The sequence below is a fragment of the Oncorhynchus clarkii genome, chromosome 22 (genome assembly GCF_045791955.1).
Source record: "Oncorhynchus clarkii lewisi isolate Uvic-CL-2024 chromosome 22, UVic_Ocla_1.0, whole genome shotgun sequence".
NCBI lineage: Eukaryota > Metazoa > Chordata > Actinopteri > Salmoniformes > Salmonidae > Oncorhynchus > Oncorhynchus clarkii.
Window position 1 is genome coordinate 45,546,931 of NC_092168.1, and position 22,150 is coordinate 45,569,080.

Sequence of the window (22,150 nt, forward strand, 5' to 3'; positions counted from 1 at the left end):
GTCTGAAATATTGATTCATAAGATAATTCATGAGATGTTAATGAATCAACTTTTAAACCATTTACTGATCATTAGTAAAGTCGTTTTGCAGTCCCTAATATAAAGGGAGGACTATTCCATCTTTCTTAAACTTTATAAATGAACCGTGTGCAAAACAGTGACCAGTGTAATTTATCACAAAAAAATGGACATGCTATTGGTAGACATTCCAATACTACCTGATTCTACTTAAGGTCTCAAAATAATCTAGAACAAATCAATGGTTAAACGATAAGCACACAACACAGAGGATGTTAAAGGAAATATATTGAACATTTTATTCCAAAACAGTCACACTTGTGTGCTGAAGGAAGTAATTATTTTTTGTTGGCAGTGACTACCAAAACTAAAGTGTGGATTGCACTCACTCATTAGAACAGTTTATAGACTGCTTACAGGGTAATGGAACCAATATGTAAATACTTCATTTCATTAAACATTAAGTTTAAGGGGTTACAACCTTTAACCATACTTCTTCAAGTTGAGGTAGGCTTTGTCTCAGTTACATATTGGGGACAAATACTATTTGTCAGACATCAGAACAACCACACTGCACTCTGACCCAATTATCCCTTGATGTTGTTTTCCATTTCTGTGGTGTTGTTTTCTCAGAAGAAAATGGGACTGAGAAATGTGATTTCCAGTTCAGTTGTATCAATCAATGGTTTCAAAAGCATCTCAAGTTATTAGGGAAAGTCAACAATTTACTCTGAATTTTTTCACCACCCTCCCTTTGTACTTAAAAAATGTATCCAAAATAATGTGTACGACCACAAATAACACTAACTGTAGCGACCCTAAAAATATGGGTATAGACTTTGCCACTTCAGGATGCTTTTGTGGCACAGACGATGCCACTCAGGGCTACGGGCCAAAAGGTTGAGGGTTCGCCGACCACTAAGAACCAGCTCACTCTCCCTGTCTGTTTCATGAGGCCTACACTACGATCAGAGCTGGCCAGAGACAATGATCAGCTAGGAGGATATCAGATTTCCAACATTTTGATGCCAATTTCATAACATCTATGCAACGCGTTTTCCACCAACAGGTGTCTCTGCCAATGCACCCCACAACCAATTTACAAACCATACCGACTTCAGATATTTCAATATCATGACAATCGTGACAAATTTAAAGACTATGCTCTTGCTCCACAAATGCTCTCGCCTGGTTTATTCTGGGTCATCCTTGACATCAGACAAGGGAATCAGATGGGCCACCAGTCTGAGGCAGGGTTTGATGTTGGCCCAGAAGTGATCAGCCAGGATTTGGCATTGGCACCAGCACTGTCGACCACTGACATCACTGTCAACATAGATAGTTTGGGGCAGAGATCTGTCGCTTATCCCCCCATGAGAAGCACGTTGTGAGTGACTGAGTCTGGTCAGGCAGGAGGATGATGAAGGGGACTGGTACTGCTGCCCCATGGAGTACCAAGGGCAGTTGAAGGAAGGAGGAAGGTTTTGCCATATATCGTAACACTATGAGGATCTGACCACCCTGTCACTGGAGGATAAGGTGGAGTTGGCTTGTAAACTCTGTAAATGACCCTGAAGGTTGGTTCCTCTTCTCTCTGGACAGGTCGATGTTTGCAGTCGAGGGTGTCTGGATAACAGCTCAGGCCCAGAATTGGTTCTTGTGGATGGTGGTCTGGGAGAGCCATAGCTCACTGCTCTTTGACCTCCCTTCTGGAGGAAGGTGTTCCACAGAGGTAATGTTACTGGCCCATTGAACCCCCCCGGCCAAGAGGCAGCTTTGCAGCCTGTCCTGCAACGACTTTGCTTCGGTCCCCATGGGTAGACTTTGGAGACCTTTGTCAACATAGAAGGTGTGCTCGACTGACTCCTGAACATCTGTGTTGCCATCATGGTGGTCCTGAGAATGTTTCTGGAGGGCATAGATGGCACAGCAGGGCCTACACATCGTTGCGAAGGGTAAGACCTGCCATTCATAGGTGCTCGGCACTGCTTTTCAGTCTAAATTAAGATCAATAACATTTATTCCACGGGACAAAACTAGGTCTAGAGTGTGACTATGGCAGTGAGTAGTTCCGGAGACATGTTGGACAAAACCCACTGAGTCGATGATGACTCCGAAAGACTTTTGGAGTTGGTCTGTGGATTTTTCCATGTGAACATTAAAGTCACCAAAAATTAGAATATTATCTACCATGACTACAAGGTCCGATAGGAATTCAGGGAACTCAGCGAGGAACGCTATATATGTAAACAGTAGCTATAAAAAGTGATTGAGTAGGCTGCATAGAGTTCATGACTAGAACATCAAAAGACTACATTTTTTTGTAAATTGAAATTTACCATCATAAATGTTAGCAACACCTCCGCTCTTGCGGGATGCGCGGGGGATATGGTCACTAGTGTAACCAGGAGGTGAGGCCTCATTTACACAGTAAATTCATCAGGCTTAAGCCATGTTTCAGTCAGGCCAATCACATCAATATTATGATCAGTGAAAAGTTATTTGACTATAACTGCCTTGGAAGTGAGGGATCTAACATTAAGTCGCCCTATTTTGAGATGTGAGGTATCACAATCTCTTTCAATAATGGCAGGAATGGAGGAGGTCTTTATTCCAGAGAGATTGTTAAGGCGAACACCGCCATGTTTAGTTTTGCCCAACCTATGACGAGGCACAGACACGGTCTCAATGGGGATAGCTGAGCTGACTACACTGACTGTGCTTGTGGCAGACTCCACTAAACTGGCAGGCTGGCTAACAGCCTGCTGCCTGGCCTGCACCCTATCTCATTGTGGAGCTAGGGGAGTTAGAGCCCAGTCTATGTTCGTAGTTAAGATGAGAGCACCCCTCCAGCTAGGATGGAGTCCATCACTCCTCAACAGGCCATGCTTTGTCCTGTTTGTGGGTGAGTCCCAGAAAGAGGGCCAAATAGCTACAAATTCTATCTTTTGGGAGGCGCAGAAAACGGTTTTCAACCAGCGATTGAGTTGTGACACTCTGCAGTAAATCTCATCACTCCCCCTAACTAGGAGGGGGCCAGAGACAATTACTCGATGCTGACACATCTTTCTAGCTGATTTTCACGCTGAAGCTATTTGCGCTTGGTGACCTCTGACTGTTTCATCCTCACATCGTTGGTGCCGACGTGGATAACAATATCCCTATACCCTATACACTTGCCAGTTTTAGCTTTAGCCAGCACCATTTTCAGATTAGCCTTAACTTCGGTAGCCCTGCACCCTGGTAAACAGTGTATGGATGATTCGTTTGAAGTCTAATACTATGGGTAATGGAGTCGCCAATGATTAGGGTTTTCATTTACTCCCATGTTTTTTGTAAGCTAGTTATTCACACATTTATAAACAACTGTTATAGTATGTAATAATGATTCAGAAGATCATTCATCAGATGTTTAGTAACTATCTGTATAAACCATTTACTAATCATTAGTCAAGTAGTTTTGAAGTCCCTAATCTAAAGTGAAGACTATTCAAACTTTCTTAATACTTCATAAATGTTTCGAACAGAATTCGCTTCGTCATTCCTCCACTGGGCTTACTCCCTCCCAGTGCGTCCTGGGATATCAGCCGGCCATGTCTCCGTGGACCCCGAGCCAGACTGAGGGCTTCAGTAGACAAGTGGTTCTGGCGGGCAGAGGAGGTGTGGAACGCCGCGCGCCCTTCGCCATCAGAAGGATCATGCGGACTGCAATCGCAGTGAGGCTCCTGTGCTCCATCCTGGTGATCTCATCTGGAACCTCCCGCTCCGCCTGCTCTACCAGAAGCTGAGCCCCTAGTTTGTGGGGCCCTTCAAAGTCCTCCGGAGGGTCAATGAGGTTTAGAACTCCCCATCAACTATCGGATCTCACCCTCCTTTCATGTTTCCCTTCTCTGGCCGGTGGTTCCTGGTCCCCTGACTGATGCCGTCCCCCGCAACAATCCTCCGTTTCCACTGGACATGGAGGGTACCCCAGCCTGTTATAGGTCCCTCCTGGACTCCCGATGTCGTGGGGGTCGGCTCCAGTACCTGGCGAACTGCGAGGGGTACGGTCCTGAGGATTGCTCTTTGGTTCTGGTGGCAGACATCCTGGACACCAACATCATCCGGTATTTCCACATCCACCATTCAGACCCGCTCCTCGCCCTCAGGTACGTCCTCCTGGCCATAGTCATCCTGGGGCTGAAGTCGCACATTGGGGGGGGTGGTACTGTCACGCCTACTCCTGCTCCCTCCCTCCAGAGCTCGACGTCGTCAGTCTGATAACCACCGGTCTTGGCAACCCACATTGTGCAAACCTAGACATCATCACCACCCTGATTACTCTCCCTTCATGTAGCCTCAGTCATCAGGCAGTATTGGTTTTGTTCAGTACTCTTCTCCTGTTTTGTTTATCTGTTTGTTTATCTGTTTTCTCATCATTAAACTTACCTTCTGCACCTGCTTCCTGACTCCAAGCGTATACATTACAACTAGTGATATGTTCTAGCCCATTTTGACACCTTAAATGTCTACTTATTGTGAGAAATTACACAGGTCACCCAAAACATTGATTAATAGTTCCAAAGATACAAATAGCTCTCACTTTAGATTAGTGACTGCAAAAATACTTGATTAGTAAATTAATTAATCATTAAAATATCATTTAAAAGTTATTTATACATGTGAGAATACATAGCTTACTTACTTTTAACAAATGTGGGACCTAATGATTAGTAAATTAGGAACAAACTGTAAATGACTGTAGACAAGTGGCTTATTACTGAACATTATTATAAAGTGTTACCAAATTAAGTCATGAATAAAAAATGACACAAACGTGACATTCACACAATCACAAGATTTTGTGGAAGGTATGTTTACTGTTACAATACAGTAATTAGAACTGTATTATAGATGGTCCTTGTACCGAGGGTCTGGGGGCTACCGCTGAAGCTGTTGAGGAGGGCTAACTTGATTAAATTGCTAATCATGATTTATTCTGAACGAGTTGTCATTGTTGTGTGGGAAATTATTTTATTAGTGCTTTGGAGATGATTGATTCAACTAAATGAAATGGAAATGACATGTCTTAGTCTTTTTGGTTTAAATCAGAGAAAACAACACACCGGAAAAGGAAAACACTTGAATTGGAGAACGCATACTTCTGTGCATGTTAAGTGTTATTTGATGATAAATAGTAAGTATTCTAATAGAACATTCTGAGGACGTCATGAGTCATTCTATATGTTGTTTAACATCTCCCTCTAGTGGCTCAATTGTGGCACAACGTCTTCATCAAGTGTAGTAAAGTTCAAATGTACAATACTGCATGATATCAGATAACGTCCAGATCTAACTAAACTGTGTATTGTGTAAGTAGTTGATGGTTAAATGTAAGAATATGCAATTATGGGTAACACTTTATAATAACATTCAGTAATAAACCATTTGTAAGGAATTTCCAGTTTGTTCACCATTAAGCCCACATTTGTGAAATGTTACTCAGCTAGGTATTCTCACAATACACTGACATTACTTATCTCAGTGTTGTTATCATAGATACATGTGGTGTTGATAGTGAATGATTTGGCTGGATTGGAATGGAATGACTTGGAGAAGGCATAAGGCGGCATAAGCTTGTTTTATAAAATACATTGTAGTCATTGTGCATTGTGTACTCCAAATACCTAAGGCTGTGGTTGTCCCATGTTACTTCATGATAAATAGTATCTAGTGTTCTAATATTACATTCTGAGGACGTCATGACTCACGCTATATGTTGTTTAACATCTCTCTCTAGGGGCTCAATTGAGGCAAGACGTCTTTATCAAGTGTAGTACAGTTGAAATGTACAATGCTGCATGATATCAGATAACGTACAAGTCTGTCTCAATGGTATAATGGTGTAGTTAAGGGTCAAATGTAAGAACATCCAATTATGGGTAACACTTTATAAATTCAGTAATAAACCATTTGTGAGTCATTTACAGTTTGCTCACCATGTATTAATCATTACTCCACCTTTAATTAAATGTTAATAAACTAGGTATTCTCAAATGTGTAAATACTACTATATCCATTAATGATTCAACACAACAGCGCAGGAGACCGCAGAAGACACTTGAACATCTTCATACTGGTTATGAACACAATAACTACTCTCACTACCACTACTCTCACTACATCACTGCTGCCAGGTCAGGGGTCACTCAAGAGCAGCTCTCTCAGATGTTGAGGAGTCTGAATGAATATAGAGATTGGTAACATTTTGCAATAACACTTGCTAAGTAAATAGTTTATTCATCATTCATGTATCATTACTCCCACATTTGTTTTAGTAAGCTGGTTATTCACACATTTATTAACAACTTTTATAGTCTGTAATAATGATTCAGAAGACTAGGCTACCCTGGGGCGGCAGGGTAGCCTAGTGGTTAGAGCGTTGGACTAGTAACCGGAAGTTTGCGGGTTCAAACCCCCGAGCTGACAAGGTACAAATCTGTCATTCTGCCCCTGAACAGGCAGAACAGGCCACTGTTCCCAGGCCGTCATTGAAAATAAGAAATTGTTCTTAACTGACTTGCCTAGTTAAATAAAGGTAAAAAATAAAAAAATAAAAAAAATCATTCACACAACAGCGCTTAATGAGTGTGTTTAATGAGTGTTGTGTGCTTATCGTTTGTTCTAGATTATTTTGAGATCTTAAGTAGAATCAGGTAGTATTGTCTACCAATAGCATGTCCATCTTTATGTGATAAATGTGATAAATTAAACTGGTCACTGTTCAAAAAATGTATAAAGTATTAGAAAGTGTGAATAGTCCTCCCTTTAGATTCTGCAAAATGACTTTACTAATGATTAGTAAATTGTTTATAAGTTAAGAAAGTGTGAATATTCTTCCCTTTAGATTAGGGACTGCAAAACTACTTTACTAATGATCAGTTAATGGTTTATACGTTCGTTAATTAAACATCTTTTGAATGATCTTATAAAATATTTTTACATACCATAAAAGTTGTTTATCAATGTGTGAATGTGTGAAGCTTACTAAAACAAATGTGAGAGTATTGAGACATTAATGATGTGGAGTCAGAATAAACATTATAAATTATTTATTACATAGTGTTATTATAAAGTGTTGCCAATATCTATATTAATTCAGACTCCACGGCATCTGAGAGAGTTGCTCTGGTGTGACCCCTGACCTGGCAGCAGTGATGTAGTGAGAGAAGTGGTACTGTTCACAACCAGTATGTTGAGTTTGAAGTGTCTACTGTGATTTCCAGCACTGTTGTACATAATCATTAATGCATATACCAGTATTTTACACATTTGAGAATAGAATACCTGAGTAACATTTAACAAGTTTGGGAGTAATGATTAATAAATGGTGAGCAAACTGTACATTCCTTACACATGTTTTATTACTGAATGCTATTATAAAGTGTTACCCATATTTGAATATAATTATAATTTGACCATCAACTACTTCCACAATACACCATTGAGATAGACTTGGATGTTACCTTACATCATGCATATTGTACATTTACATTTTACTTCACTTGATGAAGGCGTTGTGTCCCAATTGAGCCACTAGAGGGAGATGTTGAACAACATATAGTAAGACTCATGACATTCTCAAAATGTACTATTAGAATACTTACAAACTATTTATCATTAAATAACACGGAACAACCACACACACTTTGGTATTTGGAGTATACAACCCAAAATGACTACAATGTATTTTATTAAACAAGCTTTTTTCCTTCTTATGCCTTCTCCAAGTCATCCCAATCCAATCCAGCCAAATCATTCTGTATCAACACCATCCCAATCCAATCCAGCCAAATCATTCTGTATCAACACCATCCCAATCCAATCCAGCCAAATCATTCTGTATCAACACCATCCCAATCCAATCCAGCCAAATCATTCTGTATCAACACCATCCCAATCCAATCCAGCCAAATCATTCTGTATCAACACCATCCCAATCCAATCCAGCCAAATCATTCTGTATCAAAACCATCCCAATCCAATCCAGCCAAATCATTCTGTATCAACACCATCCCAATCAAATCCTGCCAAATCATTCTGTATCAACACCACATGTACCGATGATGAAAACACTGAGTCAACACTAAGTCATGTCAGTGTATTGTTACATGAAATAAATACTTGCAACAATTGTATAACAAAACTATATAAAACTTATGTTTGTCAAACTAGGGAATAAAAAACATGAACTATGAACGCCTTAAATTCAGAGATAAAATACTTTTTGCTGTCACTTTGAACCATGGATAAAGGATAGCATAAATGATTGGATTAATTAAGGAATTAACAAGTCCCATAAAATGGATGAAATATGAAATATAATTAGCACTTAAAATAGAAGAAAATACGAAAATAAATACAGTGCCTTGCGAAAGTATTCGGCCCCCTTGAACTTTGCGACCTTTTGCCACATTTCAGGCTTCAAACATAAAGATATAAAACTGTATTTTTTTGTGAAGAATCAACAACAAGTGGGACACAATCATGAAGTGGAACGACATTTATTGGATATTTCAAACTTTTTTAACAAATCAAAAACTGAAAAATTGGGCGTGCAAAATTATTCAGCCCCTTTACTTTCAGTGCAGCAAACTCTCTCCAGAAGTTCAGTGAGGATCTCTGAATGATCCAATGTTGACCTAAATGACTAATGATGATAAATACAATTCACCTGTGTGTAATCAAGTCTCCGTATAAATGCACCTGCACTGTGATAGTCTCAGAGGTCCGTTAAAAGCGCAGAGAGCATCATGAAGAACAAGGAACACACCAGGCAGGTCCGAGATACTGTTGTGAAGAAGTTTAAAGCCGGATTTGGATACAAAAAGATTTCCCAAGCTTTAAACATCCCAAGGAGCACTGTGCAAGCGATAATATTGAAATGGAAGGAGTATCAGACCACTGCAAATCTACCAAGACCTGGCCGTCCCTCTAAACTTTCAGCTTATACAAGGAGAAGACTGATCAGAGATGCAGCCAAGAGGCCCATGATCACTCTGGATGAACTGCAGAGATCTACAGCTGAGGTGGGAGACTCTGTCCATATGACAACAATCAGTCGTATATTGCACAAATCTGGCCTTTATGGAAGAGTGGCAAGAAGAAAGCCATTTCTTAAAGATATCCATAAAAAGTGTCGTTTAAAGTTTGCCACAAGCCACCTGGGAGACACACCAAACATGTGGAAGAAGGTGCTCTGGTCAGATGAAACCAAAATTGAACTTTTTGGCAACAATGCAAAACGTTATGTTTGGCGTAAAAGCAACACAGCTGAATACACCATCCCCACTGTCGAACATGGTGGTGGCAGCATCATGGTTTGGGACTGCTTTTCTTCAGCAGGGACAGGGAAGATGGTTAAAATTGATGGGAAGATGGATGGAGCCAAATACAGGACCATTCTGGAAGAAAACCTGATGGAGTCTGCAAAAGACCTGAGACTGGGACGGAGATTTGTCTTCCAACAAGACAATGATCCAAAACATAAAGCAAAATCTACAATGGAATGGTTCAAAAATAAACATATCCAGGTGTTAGAATGGCCAAGTCAAAGTCCAGACCTGAATCCAATCGAGAATATGTGGAAAGAACTGAAAACTGCTGTTCACAAATGCTCTCCATCCAACCTCACTGAGCTCGAGCTGTTTTGCAAGAAGGAATGGGAAAAAATTTCAGTCTCTCGATGTGCAAAACTGATAGAGACATACCCCAAGCGACTTACAGCTGTAATCGCAGCAAAAGGTGGCGCTACAAAGTATTAACTTAAGGGGGCTGAATAATTTTGCACGCCCAATTTTTCAGTTTTTGATTTGTTAAAAAAGTTTGAAATATCCAATAAATGTCATTCCACTTCATGATTGTGTCCCACTTGTTGTTGATTCTTCACAAAAAAATACAATTTTATATCTTTATGTTTGAAGCTTGAAATGTGGCAAAAGGTCGCAAAGTTCAAGGGGGCCGAATACTTTCGCAAGGCACTGTAGAGATGGAATCCAACAAATTAGATAGTTGAAAACAACAATAGCTAGAGTTTTTGCTGCTTTTCTCTCAGACTTATTTGCCTGTACAGTTTTAACACCAGACACACTGGGAGCCTCTTTTGAAAATACCTTTCTGGCCTGTGATCTGGCCACCACAAAGATTTTAATATAAAGTGTAATAATAACCGAGCACGGGACAACCATTGTAATTACAATGTCAGTGAAATTAACCCAGGATGACCCTTCAACAGTATTACATTCTTTCAAACACCTACTTGGTACCTGTATTCTTACAAAAAACGGTATATTAGCAGCACGGTATATGATACAACAACACCAGGTGATGGATATACAACACGTGATTCTTGTCGTTATTATTTTAGAGTGGTACAATAAGGGATCACACACAGCAACATAGCGGTCTAAAGATATCAAGACCAAATTGCCCAGAGATAAAGATGTACATAAAAAAGTAATGTAGATCTGAAACACACAGAAATATTCCCCAAATCCCCAGCATGATTCCATTATTGCTACAGTCATTACTGGTATCACAATCAGTCCAACCAGGAGATCTGACACAGCCAGAGAGAGGATGAGCAGGTTGGTTGTAGTGTGGAGCTGCTTGAAGTGAGAGATGGAGATGATCACCAGTAGGTTCAAAAATACTGTAACTGCTGAAATCAATGAGTACAGAGTCAATGTGGAGGCTATGTATAGGGAGTACCGGTACAGAGTCAATGTGGAGTTTATATACAGGGGGTACCGGTACAGAGTCAATGTGGAGGCTATATACAGGGGGTACCGGTACAGAGTCAATGTGGAGGCTATATACAGGGGGTACCGGTACAGAGTCATAGTGGAGGCTACATACAGGGGGTACCGGTACAGAGTCAATGTGGAGGCTATATATAGGGAGTACCGGTACAGAGTCAATGTGGAGGCTATATACAGGGGGTACCGGTACAGAGTCAATGTGGAGTTTATATACAGGGGGTACCGGTACAGAGTCAATGTGGAGGCCATATACAGGGGGTACCGGTACAGAGTCAATGTGGAGTTTATATACAGGGGGTACCAGTACAGAGTCAATGTGGAGAAAATACAATACATATATATATATATATACACACACATATGAGATGAGTAAAGCAGTATGTAAACATTAAATTGACTAGTGTTCCATTATTAAAGTGACCAGGGATTCCATGTCTATGTATATAGGGCAGCATACTCTAAGGTGTAGGGTTGAATAACTGTGTGGTAGTCTGCTTGTGCTGGCTATTTAACAGTTTGAGGGCCTTAAGTGCCAGCTTTCATGCACCTGTACTGACCTCGCCTTCTGGATGACAGCGGGGTGAACAGGGCGTGGATCGGGTGGTTGATGTCCTTGATGATCATTGGGCAGACCACACCACTCTCTGGAGAGTCATAAGAATTCAGATCCTTTACTCAGTACCTTGTTGTAGCACATTTGCCAGTGATTTCAGGGTATGACGCTACAACCTTGGCACACCTATACAGTATGTGGGGAGTTTGGCCCATTCTTCTCTGCAGAGCCTCTCAAGCGCTGTCAGGTTGGCTGGGGAGAGTCGCTGCACAGCTATTTTCAGGTCTCTCCAGAAATCTTCGATCGGGTTTAAATCCGGGCCACAAAAACATTGAAACTTGTCCCGAAGCCAATCCTGCGTTGTCTTGGCTGTGTGTTAGGGTCGTTGTTCTGTTGGAAGGTGAATTTTCGACCCAGTCTGAGAACCTGCTCCAGAGCTATCAGGACTAATTAAGGGGTAATAAGGCTGGTGGAACTGTACATAGAGGGTTCTAGGATGAACCCTCCAAAGATTCTAAACTGAGACTAGGAATTGTTTTAAGATGGTCATACTATGGATCATTTAGCTATTTTCTTAATCCATTTTAAAATAAAGCTGTAAAGTAACAAAATGTGGAAAAGCTAAAGGAATCTGAATACTTTCCCAACGCACTGTATACTGTATACTGTATTAAGACATGGTAAAAACAGATAGTTCCTTTTGATTTATTTTTGGACTCTATTTGTTGGCACCTAATTACTTACATACTTCCCTTCATTTTTAAAAACTGGTACGGGGTTACCTTGAGGCGAGTGGTGGTGATGAGCCAGGGAGGCCTAGAGCTGTGGTGGTCAGGAGAGTAGCAGTGGTACCGGTGCTCCAGCAGTGGTGACTCAGGCCAGGAGGGCCTAGAGTACGCACAACTGATCTCTTGCTGCTCGTGATGTAGGTACTCGTATTCCCTCATTAGCTCCCAACGGGTGAGGGTGTGGTCACTCCCTGACCACTGAGGATGCCTGGAACAGGGCTGGTGGTCTCTTAGATGAGAGAGGTGTGTAGGCAACTCATCTTCCTCAGGTGCATGATGGCTTCTTGTGGCGGTGTGGGCTGAGGTGGGTGGTGACAGCAGCCTCAAAACAAAATGCAAATGCATCCACAACACAGTATGTGTTGTACGGAAAACTGTAATGTTACTACACAAGTCACACATTTACATATTCACATATTATTCAAAACATGCAGGGCTCTGTCAAAATGACACGTATATCCCTCTACCAATTAAAGGTGTTACACACAACACATCTAATACATTGTGAACTTTTTAAAATGTATTCATACAGGGTGGGTCACCATTGAGACCAAGGTCTCATTTATAAGGAAGCCTTGTGAACATGAACATACAATATATACAAGATTAATCAAAGCAAACTCTCAAAATCTGGTGCCAGGTAGCCTAGCTGTTTAATTGTTGGGCCAGTAAAAGAGAGGTAGCAGTGTTTCAAATCCCAGAGCCGACTAGGTGAAAAATCTGTCGATGTGCCCTTGAGCAAGGCACTTAACCCTAATTGTTCTTGTAAGTTGCTCTGACAACAAATACATATTTCACCTCTGAATGATTCTTAGAGAGCATATTACATCAGCATAACTCAACCTGTGCTCTGTGACTGATGTCATTGGGACTATACTGTCTCTACTGTGTAACTCTTTAATGATGTTAGTTTGACTTGGTTGAGTTTCTGACACCAGAGGGTCCTGTTATCACCTGTATGCAAGGTTCTGGAACAATGAGGTCCAAAACTCTATGGAATTCTACTAATTAAAGGTGTTGGAGACACACACATTCCTCCAGGGCCCTAATAAGGCCCCAATACAGCATAAACATTGAAACCTGTAGTGAACCTAAGTACAGCTCTAATGTATTTTGTGTGAGTACAACTTCCATTAGGCCTCAGCCTCAGTTACAACCCTCACCCCTAAACGAGTCTTCCCTGCACAGGTTAAGAACCCCACCTCTGAATTGAGACTCTGTCACAGGTGGGATCTGAACTGTGGTATCCTGAGTGGAAAACCAACATCTTAACCAATAGTCCAAGAGAAAAGCCCTTCCTGGATTGAGTGTGACACTGATTTTAAAGTACCAGTCAGGGCTACCTTATCATGAGAGCATGAGTCTAACTCACCTCTGATACACATTTTCCATCTAAGTCATTTAGCAGATAGGGGGGTGGCATTAATCAAGGTTTTCAGACTTAACCTCCCCCTAACCTCACTCAAGTCTCAATCCTACACCTTTCTATAGTGTTTTTGAAAAATAACAAGACATTTTCACAAGTACAGAACTGAAATGAAATGTTTTATACATGGCCTCTCTGAGTTGGCACATCCTGATTTCATGGGGCATGGTCCAGGATCAACACATATATAATATGATCCAGGGTCAATATAGACATATCTAACGTGCCAAAAGACTCTGGTGTGACCCCTGACCTGGCTGTGGTGATGTAGTGAGAGTAGTGGTAGTGAGAGTAGTGGTAGTGAGAGTAGTGGTAGTGTTCATAACCAGCATGTTGAGGTTGAAATGTCTGCTGCGGTCTCCTGCTCTGTTGTGTTTCCATCATTCAGCGAGGTGATAACAGGAAGAGGAATGTCTCAGGTTAGAGACACAGGGTTGTTCACCACCACAATCACATGTTCTGGGACCTGGTTCTGACCACAGATAATGGGGAAACTGGAGGGACAAAACACACATACTGTGTATTAAAACACACACACACACACACACACACACACACACACACACACACACACACACACACCTACATGTAGTATTCTGAGGTTGTTGTTAACGTACCATATACCTGCAGGCTGTACTCCCAGGCTGCGTTGCTGACGTCTGTGTAGATGGCTGTGTTAACTTCTTTAGAGCACGTACGTGATGCAGCCCGGGGTGGTGCTGCATCACTGACCCTGGTTTGTGGCTAATAGTGTGGAGTGGCCTAGAGGTTAGCAATTATGCCTTTAAAGGGAAATTACACTCAAAAACTATCTTTAGTTTTTTTTTTTTACTAGTCCACTGTTGATACAGTCCCAAAATGATTTGAGTGTCTCATGTCAACTTTTCAAGATATTTTACTTTCAAGAATCAAAGTCTCACCGGCCACATCATCATACAGTTTGAAGATGCCTTTTGCATCAGACAATATTTTGCCGTTTAGGCCTGACTTGCAGTCGGCGTTCCAAAGTCCACAAAGTCCAATGGTGGCATGCTTTACACCACATGAGCCAAAACTAGTCATTGTGCATGGTGATTTTAGGCCTGTGTGGTGCTGCACAGCAATGGAAACCCTTTCATGAAGCTCCTGACGAACAGTTATTTTGGTGACGTTGCTTCCAGAGGCAGTCTGGAACTCGGTAGTGAGTGTTGCAGCCGAGGACAGAGGATTCCTGCCTTCCCAGTTCTGTGAGCTTGTGTGTCCTACCACTTCGTGGCTGTGACATTGTTGCTCCTAGATGTTTCCATTGAACAATAACAGCACTTACAGTTGACCGAGGCAGCTCTAGCAGGGTAGAAATTTGACGAACTGACTTGTTAGAAAGGTGGCAGCCTATGACAGTGCCACGTTGAAAGTCACTTCGCTCTTCAGTCAGCCCAATCTACTGCCAATGTTTGTCTATGGAGATTGCATGGCTGTGTGATCGAGTTCATACAACTATCAGCAACGGGTGTGGCTGAAATAGCCAGATCCACTAATTTGAAGGGGTGTCCATATACTTTTGTATGTCTTTGACCAACATATATATATTTGTATATATATATATATATATATTTCCCAATCATGTGAAATCCATAGGCCTAATGAATTAGTTTCAATTGACTGTAACTATGTATGTCACGCCCTGACCAGAGAGAGCTGTTTATTCTCTGTTGGTTGGGGCGTGATAGTGACTAGGGTGGGTGATCAAGGTGATTAAGGGTTTATGTTGGCCTGGTATGGTTCCCAATCAGAGACAGCTGTTTATTGTTGTCTCTGAAGGGGGATCATATTTAGGCAGCCATTTCCTCATTTGTGATTTGTGGGATCTTGTCTATGGATAGTTGCATGTTAGAACTATTATTGGTTCACGTTTCGTTTGTGTTTTATTGTTTTGTTTGGTGAGTTTCGATTTAATAAAATATGTGGAACTCTATTCACGCTGCGCCTTGGTCCAATCATTTTGACGATCGTGACACTGTAACCTTGCATTTTATATTTTTGATCAGTAGAGAATAAGTCAAATTATCCCTCTGTCACAGATTGTGAATTATACTGCCTTACTCTGTCCACTGTACATACTGAAAGTAATCCCTGTCTTCTGTTTTTTTCTGCTGGAAAATGTCTAAAATATGTATCTCTTTACTCCAGCACTTTGGATATGAGTTCAAATGTTTTATATGAGGCGACATTTTAGAAATGTCACCTTTCATTTGAGGGTATTTTCATACATACATTGCATTTGGAAAGTGTTCATACCCCTTGACTTTTTCCACATTTTGTTACGTTACAGACTTATTCGAAAATGTATTCAATTATTTTTATTTCTCATCAATCTACACACAATACCCCATAAACCGTTTTTTTTTTGTAAATTTGCAAATGTATTAAAAATAAAAACAGAAATACTTACATGAGTATTCAGACCCTTTGGTATGAGACACCAAATTGAGCTAAAGTTCATCCTGTTTTGATTGATGATCCTTGATGTTTCTACAACTTGATTGGAGTCAACATGTGGTACTGTATATTCAATTGATTGGACATGAGTTGACAGTTGACAGTGCATGTCAGAGCAGAAACCAAGCCATGAAGTCGAAGAAATTGTCCGTAGTGCTCCGAGACAGGATTGTGTCGAGGCACAGATCTGGGGAAAACCGCAAAGACACTTCCTATAGCTGGCCATCTGGCCTAACTGAGAAATCGGGGGAGAAGGGCCTTGATCAGGGAGGTGACCAAGATCCCCGATGGTCACTCTGAGAGAGCTCCAGAGTTCCTCTGTGGAGATCCAAGAACTTTCCAGAAGGACAACCATCTCTGCAGCAGTCCACCAACCAGGTCATTATTGTAGACTGGCCAGACGGAAGCCACACCTCAATAAAAGGAACATGACAGCCTTGGAGTTTGCCAAAGGGCACCTTAAGTACTCGTACACCATGAGAAACAAGATTCTCTGGTCTGATGATACCAAGATTGAACTCTTTGCTCTGAATGCCAAGACTCACGTTTGGAGGAAACCTGGCACCATCCCTGTGGTGAAGCATGGTGGTGGAAGAAACCTGCTGTGGGGATGTTTTTCAGTGGCAAGGACTGGGAGACTAGTCAGGACTGAGGGAAAGATGAATGGAGCAAAGTAAAGATAGATCTTTGATTAAACCTGCTCCAGAGCGCTCAGGACCTCAGACTGGGGCGATAGTTCACCTAACATCAGGAGAATGACCCTAAGCACACAGCCAAGACAACACAAGAGTGGCTTCGGGACAGGTCCCTGAATGTCCTTAACTTGCCCTGCCAGAGCTCGGGCTTAAAGCCGATAGAACATCTATGAAAAATCCTGAAAATTGCTGTGCAGCGACGCTGCCCATTCAACCTAAATGAGCTTGGGAGGATCTGCAGAGGAAAATGGGGTAAACACCCCTAATACAGGTGTGCCAAGCATGTAGCGTCATACCCTGTAATCGCTGCCAAAGGTGCTTCAACAAGGTACTCAGTAAAAGATCTGAATACTTACGTAAATTTCAGTTTTAAATGTTTTATAAATTTGCCAAAAAAATAAAACCTGTTTTGTCTTCGTCAGGTTAGAAGTTGATGTTACTCTTCAATAACACAGACCACAAAACACATCAAGGGGAGAAAATAGGTTTATTCAAAGAGGACAAATCATAGATGTTATGCTGAGAGGTAGATGTTCATTCTCCCATGTCCTCAGTGATTCTCTCCACAGAACAAAGAGAGGATGTTGTTTTATAACCCAACCCTAACCTGTGGTTGACCAATTAGAATGTCTTGCAATAAAACTGGGCCAATAGCCAAATAACAGGTATCCTGTTTCAGGCTCAACACCAAGACAAAATCCTTCCATGTCTCTGACCCAATGATCATTAACTCCCTGTTACAGGAAAACACTATTTCCATTGATCGTTGATTTCCTCTTGACCGTTAGTCCTCTGCGTTGGGTATTATCTTAAAATGTTCTTAGTCATTATGGTGTATTGTGAGTAGATTGATTATGGAGGAAAACAAAATATTCAATTTTTTTTAGAATAGGGCTTTAAGTAAATGTAAGAAAATTGGGAAAAAATCAAGGGCTCTGAATAATTTCCGAATGCACTGTATCTGTTTTACAGTTTAGAAACAACTTATGTATCTACTCCTGACCCCTCCTGTCTCAGCCTCCAGTATTTATGCTGCAGTAGTTTATGTGTTGGGAGGCTAGGGTCCGTCTGTTAAACCTGGAGTTTTTCTCCTGTCTTATCTGGTGTCCTGTGTGAATTTAAGTATGCTCTCTCTAATGCTATCTTTCTTTCTCTCTCTCTGAGGACCTGAGCCCTATAACCATGCCTCAGGACTACCTGGCATGATGACTCCTTGCTGTCCACAGTCCACCTGCCGTGCTGCTGCTCCAGTTTCAACTGTTCTGCCTGCGGCTATGGAACCCTGACCTGTTGACTGGACGTGCTACCTGTCCCAGACCTGCTGTTTTCAACTCTCTAGAAACAGCAGGAGCGGTAGAGATACTCTCGATGATCGGCTATGAAAAGGCAACTGATATTTACTCCTGAGGTGCTAACTTGTTGCACCCTCGACAACTACAGTGATTATTATTATTTGAGCATGCTGGTCATTTCTGAACATTTGAACATCTTGGCCATGTACTGTTATAATCTCTACCCGGCACAGCCAGAAGAGGACTGGACACCCCTCATAGCCTGGTTCCTCTACGTTTCTTCCTATGTTTTGGCATTTCTAGGGAGTTTTCCCTAGCCACCGTGCTTCTCAACCTGCATTGCTTGCTGTTTGGGGTTTTAGGCTGGGTTTCTGTACAGCACTGTACATCAGCTGATGTAAGAAGGGCTTTATAAATAAATACATTTGATTTGAACAAACAAGACGAACTGGCACAGACAGACAGGAAACACAGGTATCAATACACAGAGGATAATGAGGAAGAAGGGAGACACCTGGAGGGGGGTGGACACAATCACAAAGACAGGTGAAACAGATCAGGGTGTGAAACAAACAGGCAAAATGTCAGTATAGAGACAAAGCGGAGTCGCAATTGAGCGGCTCAGACACGGGATGTATTAATAAATCAGTTCAGATCGACATTTTTATGGTCTATGGAATGCCACTATTTTGATTGTATTTGCTATTAGCATGTACACCATAAACTTATACTATCTCATCAACTTCCCTACTGTCAACTTTCCTACACACTGACCAGCTGACATGTGGTGGGCCATCATGTGTCCTGAGCTTGTGGCTTATGGTCCAAAATGAGCTCTGACATCGCCCAAAACATTTAGTCTTACACAGTTTAAAATGTAAAAAAGACTTTGAGTGACCAAAACATCACCCATGCTATTTTTTCCATCATCATTTTCTATCATCTCCGAATATCAGTAAGGCTGAAGGACAGGCTTGGTGGAAACAGCAACATCCAATCCTGTCATACATTACATCATGTTTTCACAAATTATTTGCTTATCTAACCGTTTGTTAGTGTGTGTGTATGTGTATGTGCACAGAGAGGCTCCTGGGAGGGGAGTGTCAGTAGCTCAGGGATAAATAGAGAGGCAGAGCTCAGAGTTAGTCAAAAGGCGGACCTGACAAGGTCACACACAGAACCAAGCAGGAGCAGGACCTCAGCATTTGTTACAAATGGAGAAACATGAAGATGTTCAGTACTGTTTTCAAGACGGAAACTCTTCATGCAGGAAGGCTTTGCTATCGACATCTATCTACATAACACTGTACATCTTCTTCTCATTGATTTCAGCAGTTACAGTATTTTTGAACCTACTGGTGATCATCTCCATCTCTCACTTCAAGCAGCTCCACACTCCAACCAACCTGCTCATCCTCTCTTTGGCTGTGTCAGATCTCCTGGTGGGACTGATTGTGATACCAGTAGTGACTGTAGCATTAATGGAATCATGCTGGGGTTTTGGAGAATATTTCTGTGTGTTTCAGATCTACATTACTTTTTTATGTACTTCTTTATCTCTGGGTAATTTGGTCTTGATAGCTATTGACCGCTATGTTGCTGTGTGTGATCCCTTATTGTACCACTCTAAAATAACAACAACAAGAATGATGTGTTGTATATCCATTACCTGGTGTTGTTGTATCATATACCGTGCTGCTATTATAAAAAACTTTGTCAATGTACAGGTACCCAGTAGGTGTTTGAAAGAATGTTTTATTGTTGAAGGAATAACCTGGGGTAATATCATCGATCTTGTAATTACAATGGTTGTCCCGTGCTCTATTATTATAACACTTTATGTGAAAATCTTTGTGGTGGCCAGATCACAGGCCAGAAATGTTTTTTCAAAAGAGGCTGCCAGTGTGTCTGGTGTTAAAACTGTACAGGCAAATAAGTCTGAGAGAAAAGCAACAAAAACTCTATCTATTGTTGTTTTCAACTATTTTAATTGTTGGATTCCATTTCTATTTGTTTTCTTTTTTACTTTTGTAATTGACAATTTATTATCAGTTATCATTGGCTTTCTGCCTCTTGTTAATTCCTTAATTAATCCAATAATTTATGCTTTCTTTTATCCATGGTTCAAAGTGACAGCTAAACATATTTTAACTCTGAACTTAAGGCGTTCAGGTGTTAGCTAGGGATGGGGAAAAAGTGTGACACCAATGAGGCCACCGAGGACTGGAATTGCCCTTCTAGTGTCTAGTGGCTCACTTCAACAAGTACAGTAAAAATTAAATGTACAATATGCATGATATCAGATAACATCCAAGTCTATCTCAATGGTGTATTGTGGAAGTAGTTGATGGTCAAATTTAAGAATATGCAACTTTGGGTAACACTTTATGATATCATTCAGTAATAAACCATTTGTAAGGAATTTACAGTTTGTTCACCATTTATTAATCATTACTTCCACATTTGTTATATGTTAGTCAGTTAGGCATTATCACATGTATAAATAACTACTCTATCCACTAATGATTCAACACAACAGCTCAGGAAACCACAGCAGACACTTTAATTAACCTCAACATACTGGGTATGAACACTACCACTACTCTCACTACCACTACTCTCACTACCACCACTCTCATTACATCACTGCTGCCAGGTCAGGGGTCACACCAGAGCGGCTCTCTCAGATGCTGTGGAGTCAGAATGAATATAGAGATTAGTAAGACTTTATAATAACACTTTGTAATAAAGAATGTATAATGGATTTGTAAATAAGTCAATAGTTTATTAATCATTCATGTATCATTACTCTCATTACAGTAAGTTAGTTATTCACACATTTATAAACAACTTTTATAATCTGTAATAGTGATTCATAAGATCATCCAGAAGATGTTTAATGAATTAATTTATAAACCATGTACTAATCATTAGTAAAGTAGTTTTGCAGTCCCTAATCTAAAGTGAAGACTATTCAGACTTTATTAATACTTTATAAATGTTTTGAACAGTGACCAGTGAAATGTATCACAAAAAGATGGACATGCTATTGGTAGATATTCCAGTACTACCTGATGACACATAAGGTCTCAAAACGACCCAGAACAAATCAATGGTTAAACAATAAGCACACAACACAGAGAATGTTAAAGGAAATATATTGAACATTTTATTCCAAAACAGTCACTCTGTTGTAATAGTGTGTTCAAGGAAGTATTGTGTTTTGTCTGAAAATGATAACATTCTTGTCTGTTGGCAGTGACCACCAAAACCAAGTGTGGATTGCAGTCACTCATTAGAGCAGTTCATAGACTGCTTACAGGGGAAGGGAACCAATATCTAAATATATAATTTAACTGAACATTACATTTAAAGGCTTAATACCTTTAATACACTGCAAGTGAAGTTTTCCAAAAACGTATGACTCTCTTCAAATGAGGGGGGCATGTCCAAAATGCTGGAGTAAAAAGCCCAGTTTAAAAACAGTTTTTCTGCAGAGCTTTAAACCCACTGGGCACAAACTTGTTGAATCAGCTTTGTTTCTTTTTGAATCAACATGGAGTAGACATTGAATTGACGTCTGTGCCCAGTGGGCAGGGATTGTTGTCAGTATGTGCAGTGGCCATAGGATGGCAGTATAGTTCCCAATCTGTGACTGACAGGTATAATATGACTCATTCTATATGAAAGAGAAGTATGTCTGTTCTATGAAGTACATTTCTATCTGAACATTCTATGTTAGGTGAAAAGTGTTTCTGTATCAAACTGAGAAGAGACCATCTGTCTGAATAATACCAACGCCTTTTCATTACAGGAGACTCACTGAATATAAGGGTTTTATTATGAGTGATACAAAACAAATGAAGCACAAAACATGGCAAACAAACCTTTCCTTAAATATACTCCACCAACCACCCACTTTCTTCAAGTTAACCTTAAAAGTCCTGAGACCCCAGCAAAAAAGTGTCTGCAGGATGGTGTGGTTGGTGCCGCTCAGCGGTAACTGGCACTTTCCGTGGCAGGAGGTGGCCAGGTAGCCTTGCGGTGGGATGATGTAGACCTGCCAGAACCACGTTCTTGAAGTCCATGTAGAGGGGACAG

At 40.9% G+C, this 22,150-nt stretch overlaps 1 protein-coding gene across 1 annotated transcript; it reads left to right on the forward strand.

Moving 5' to 3' along the window:
• The first annotated feature begins 19,263 nt into the window (after nucleotides 1-19,263).
• LOC139380143 (trace amine-associated receptor 13c-like) lies at nucleotides 19,264-20,232 on the forward strand. Its single transcript, XM_071122586.1, has one exon. The coding sequence runs from the start codon at nucleotides 19,264-19,266 to the stop codon at nucleotides 20,230-20,232; it is 969 nt and encodes a 322-aa protein (XP_070978687.1).
• The last annotated feature ends 1,918 nt before the right edge of the window (nucleotides 20,233-22,150 follow it).

What these genes read in the sequence shown, in the direction of transcription:
- LOC139380143 (XM_071122586.1), top strand. Translation starts at nt 19,264, where the DNA reads ATGGAGAAACATGAAGATGTTCAGTACTGTTTTCAAGACGGAAACTCT.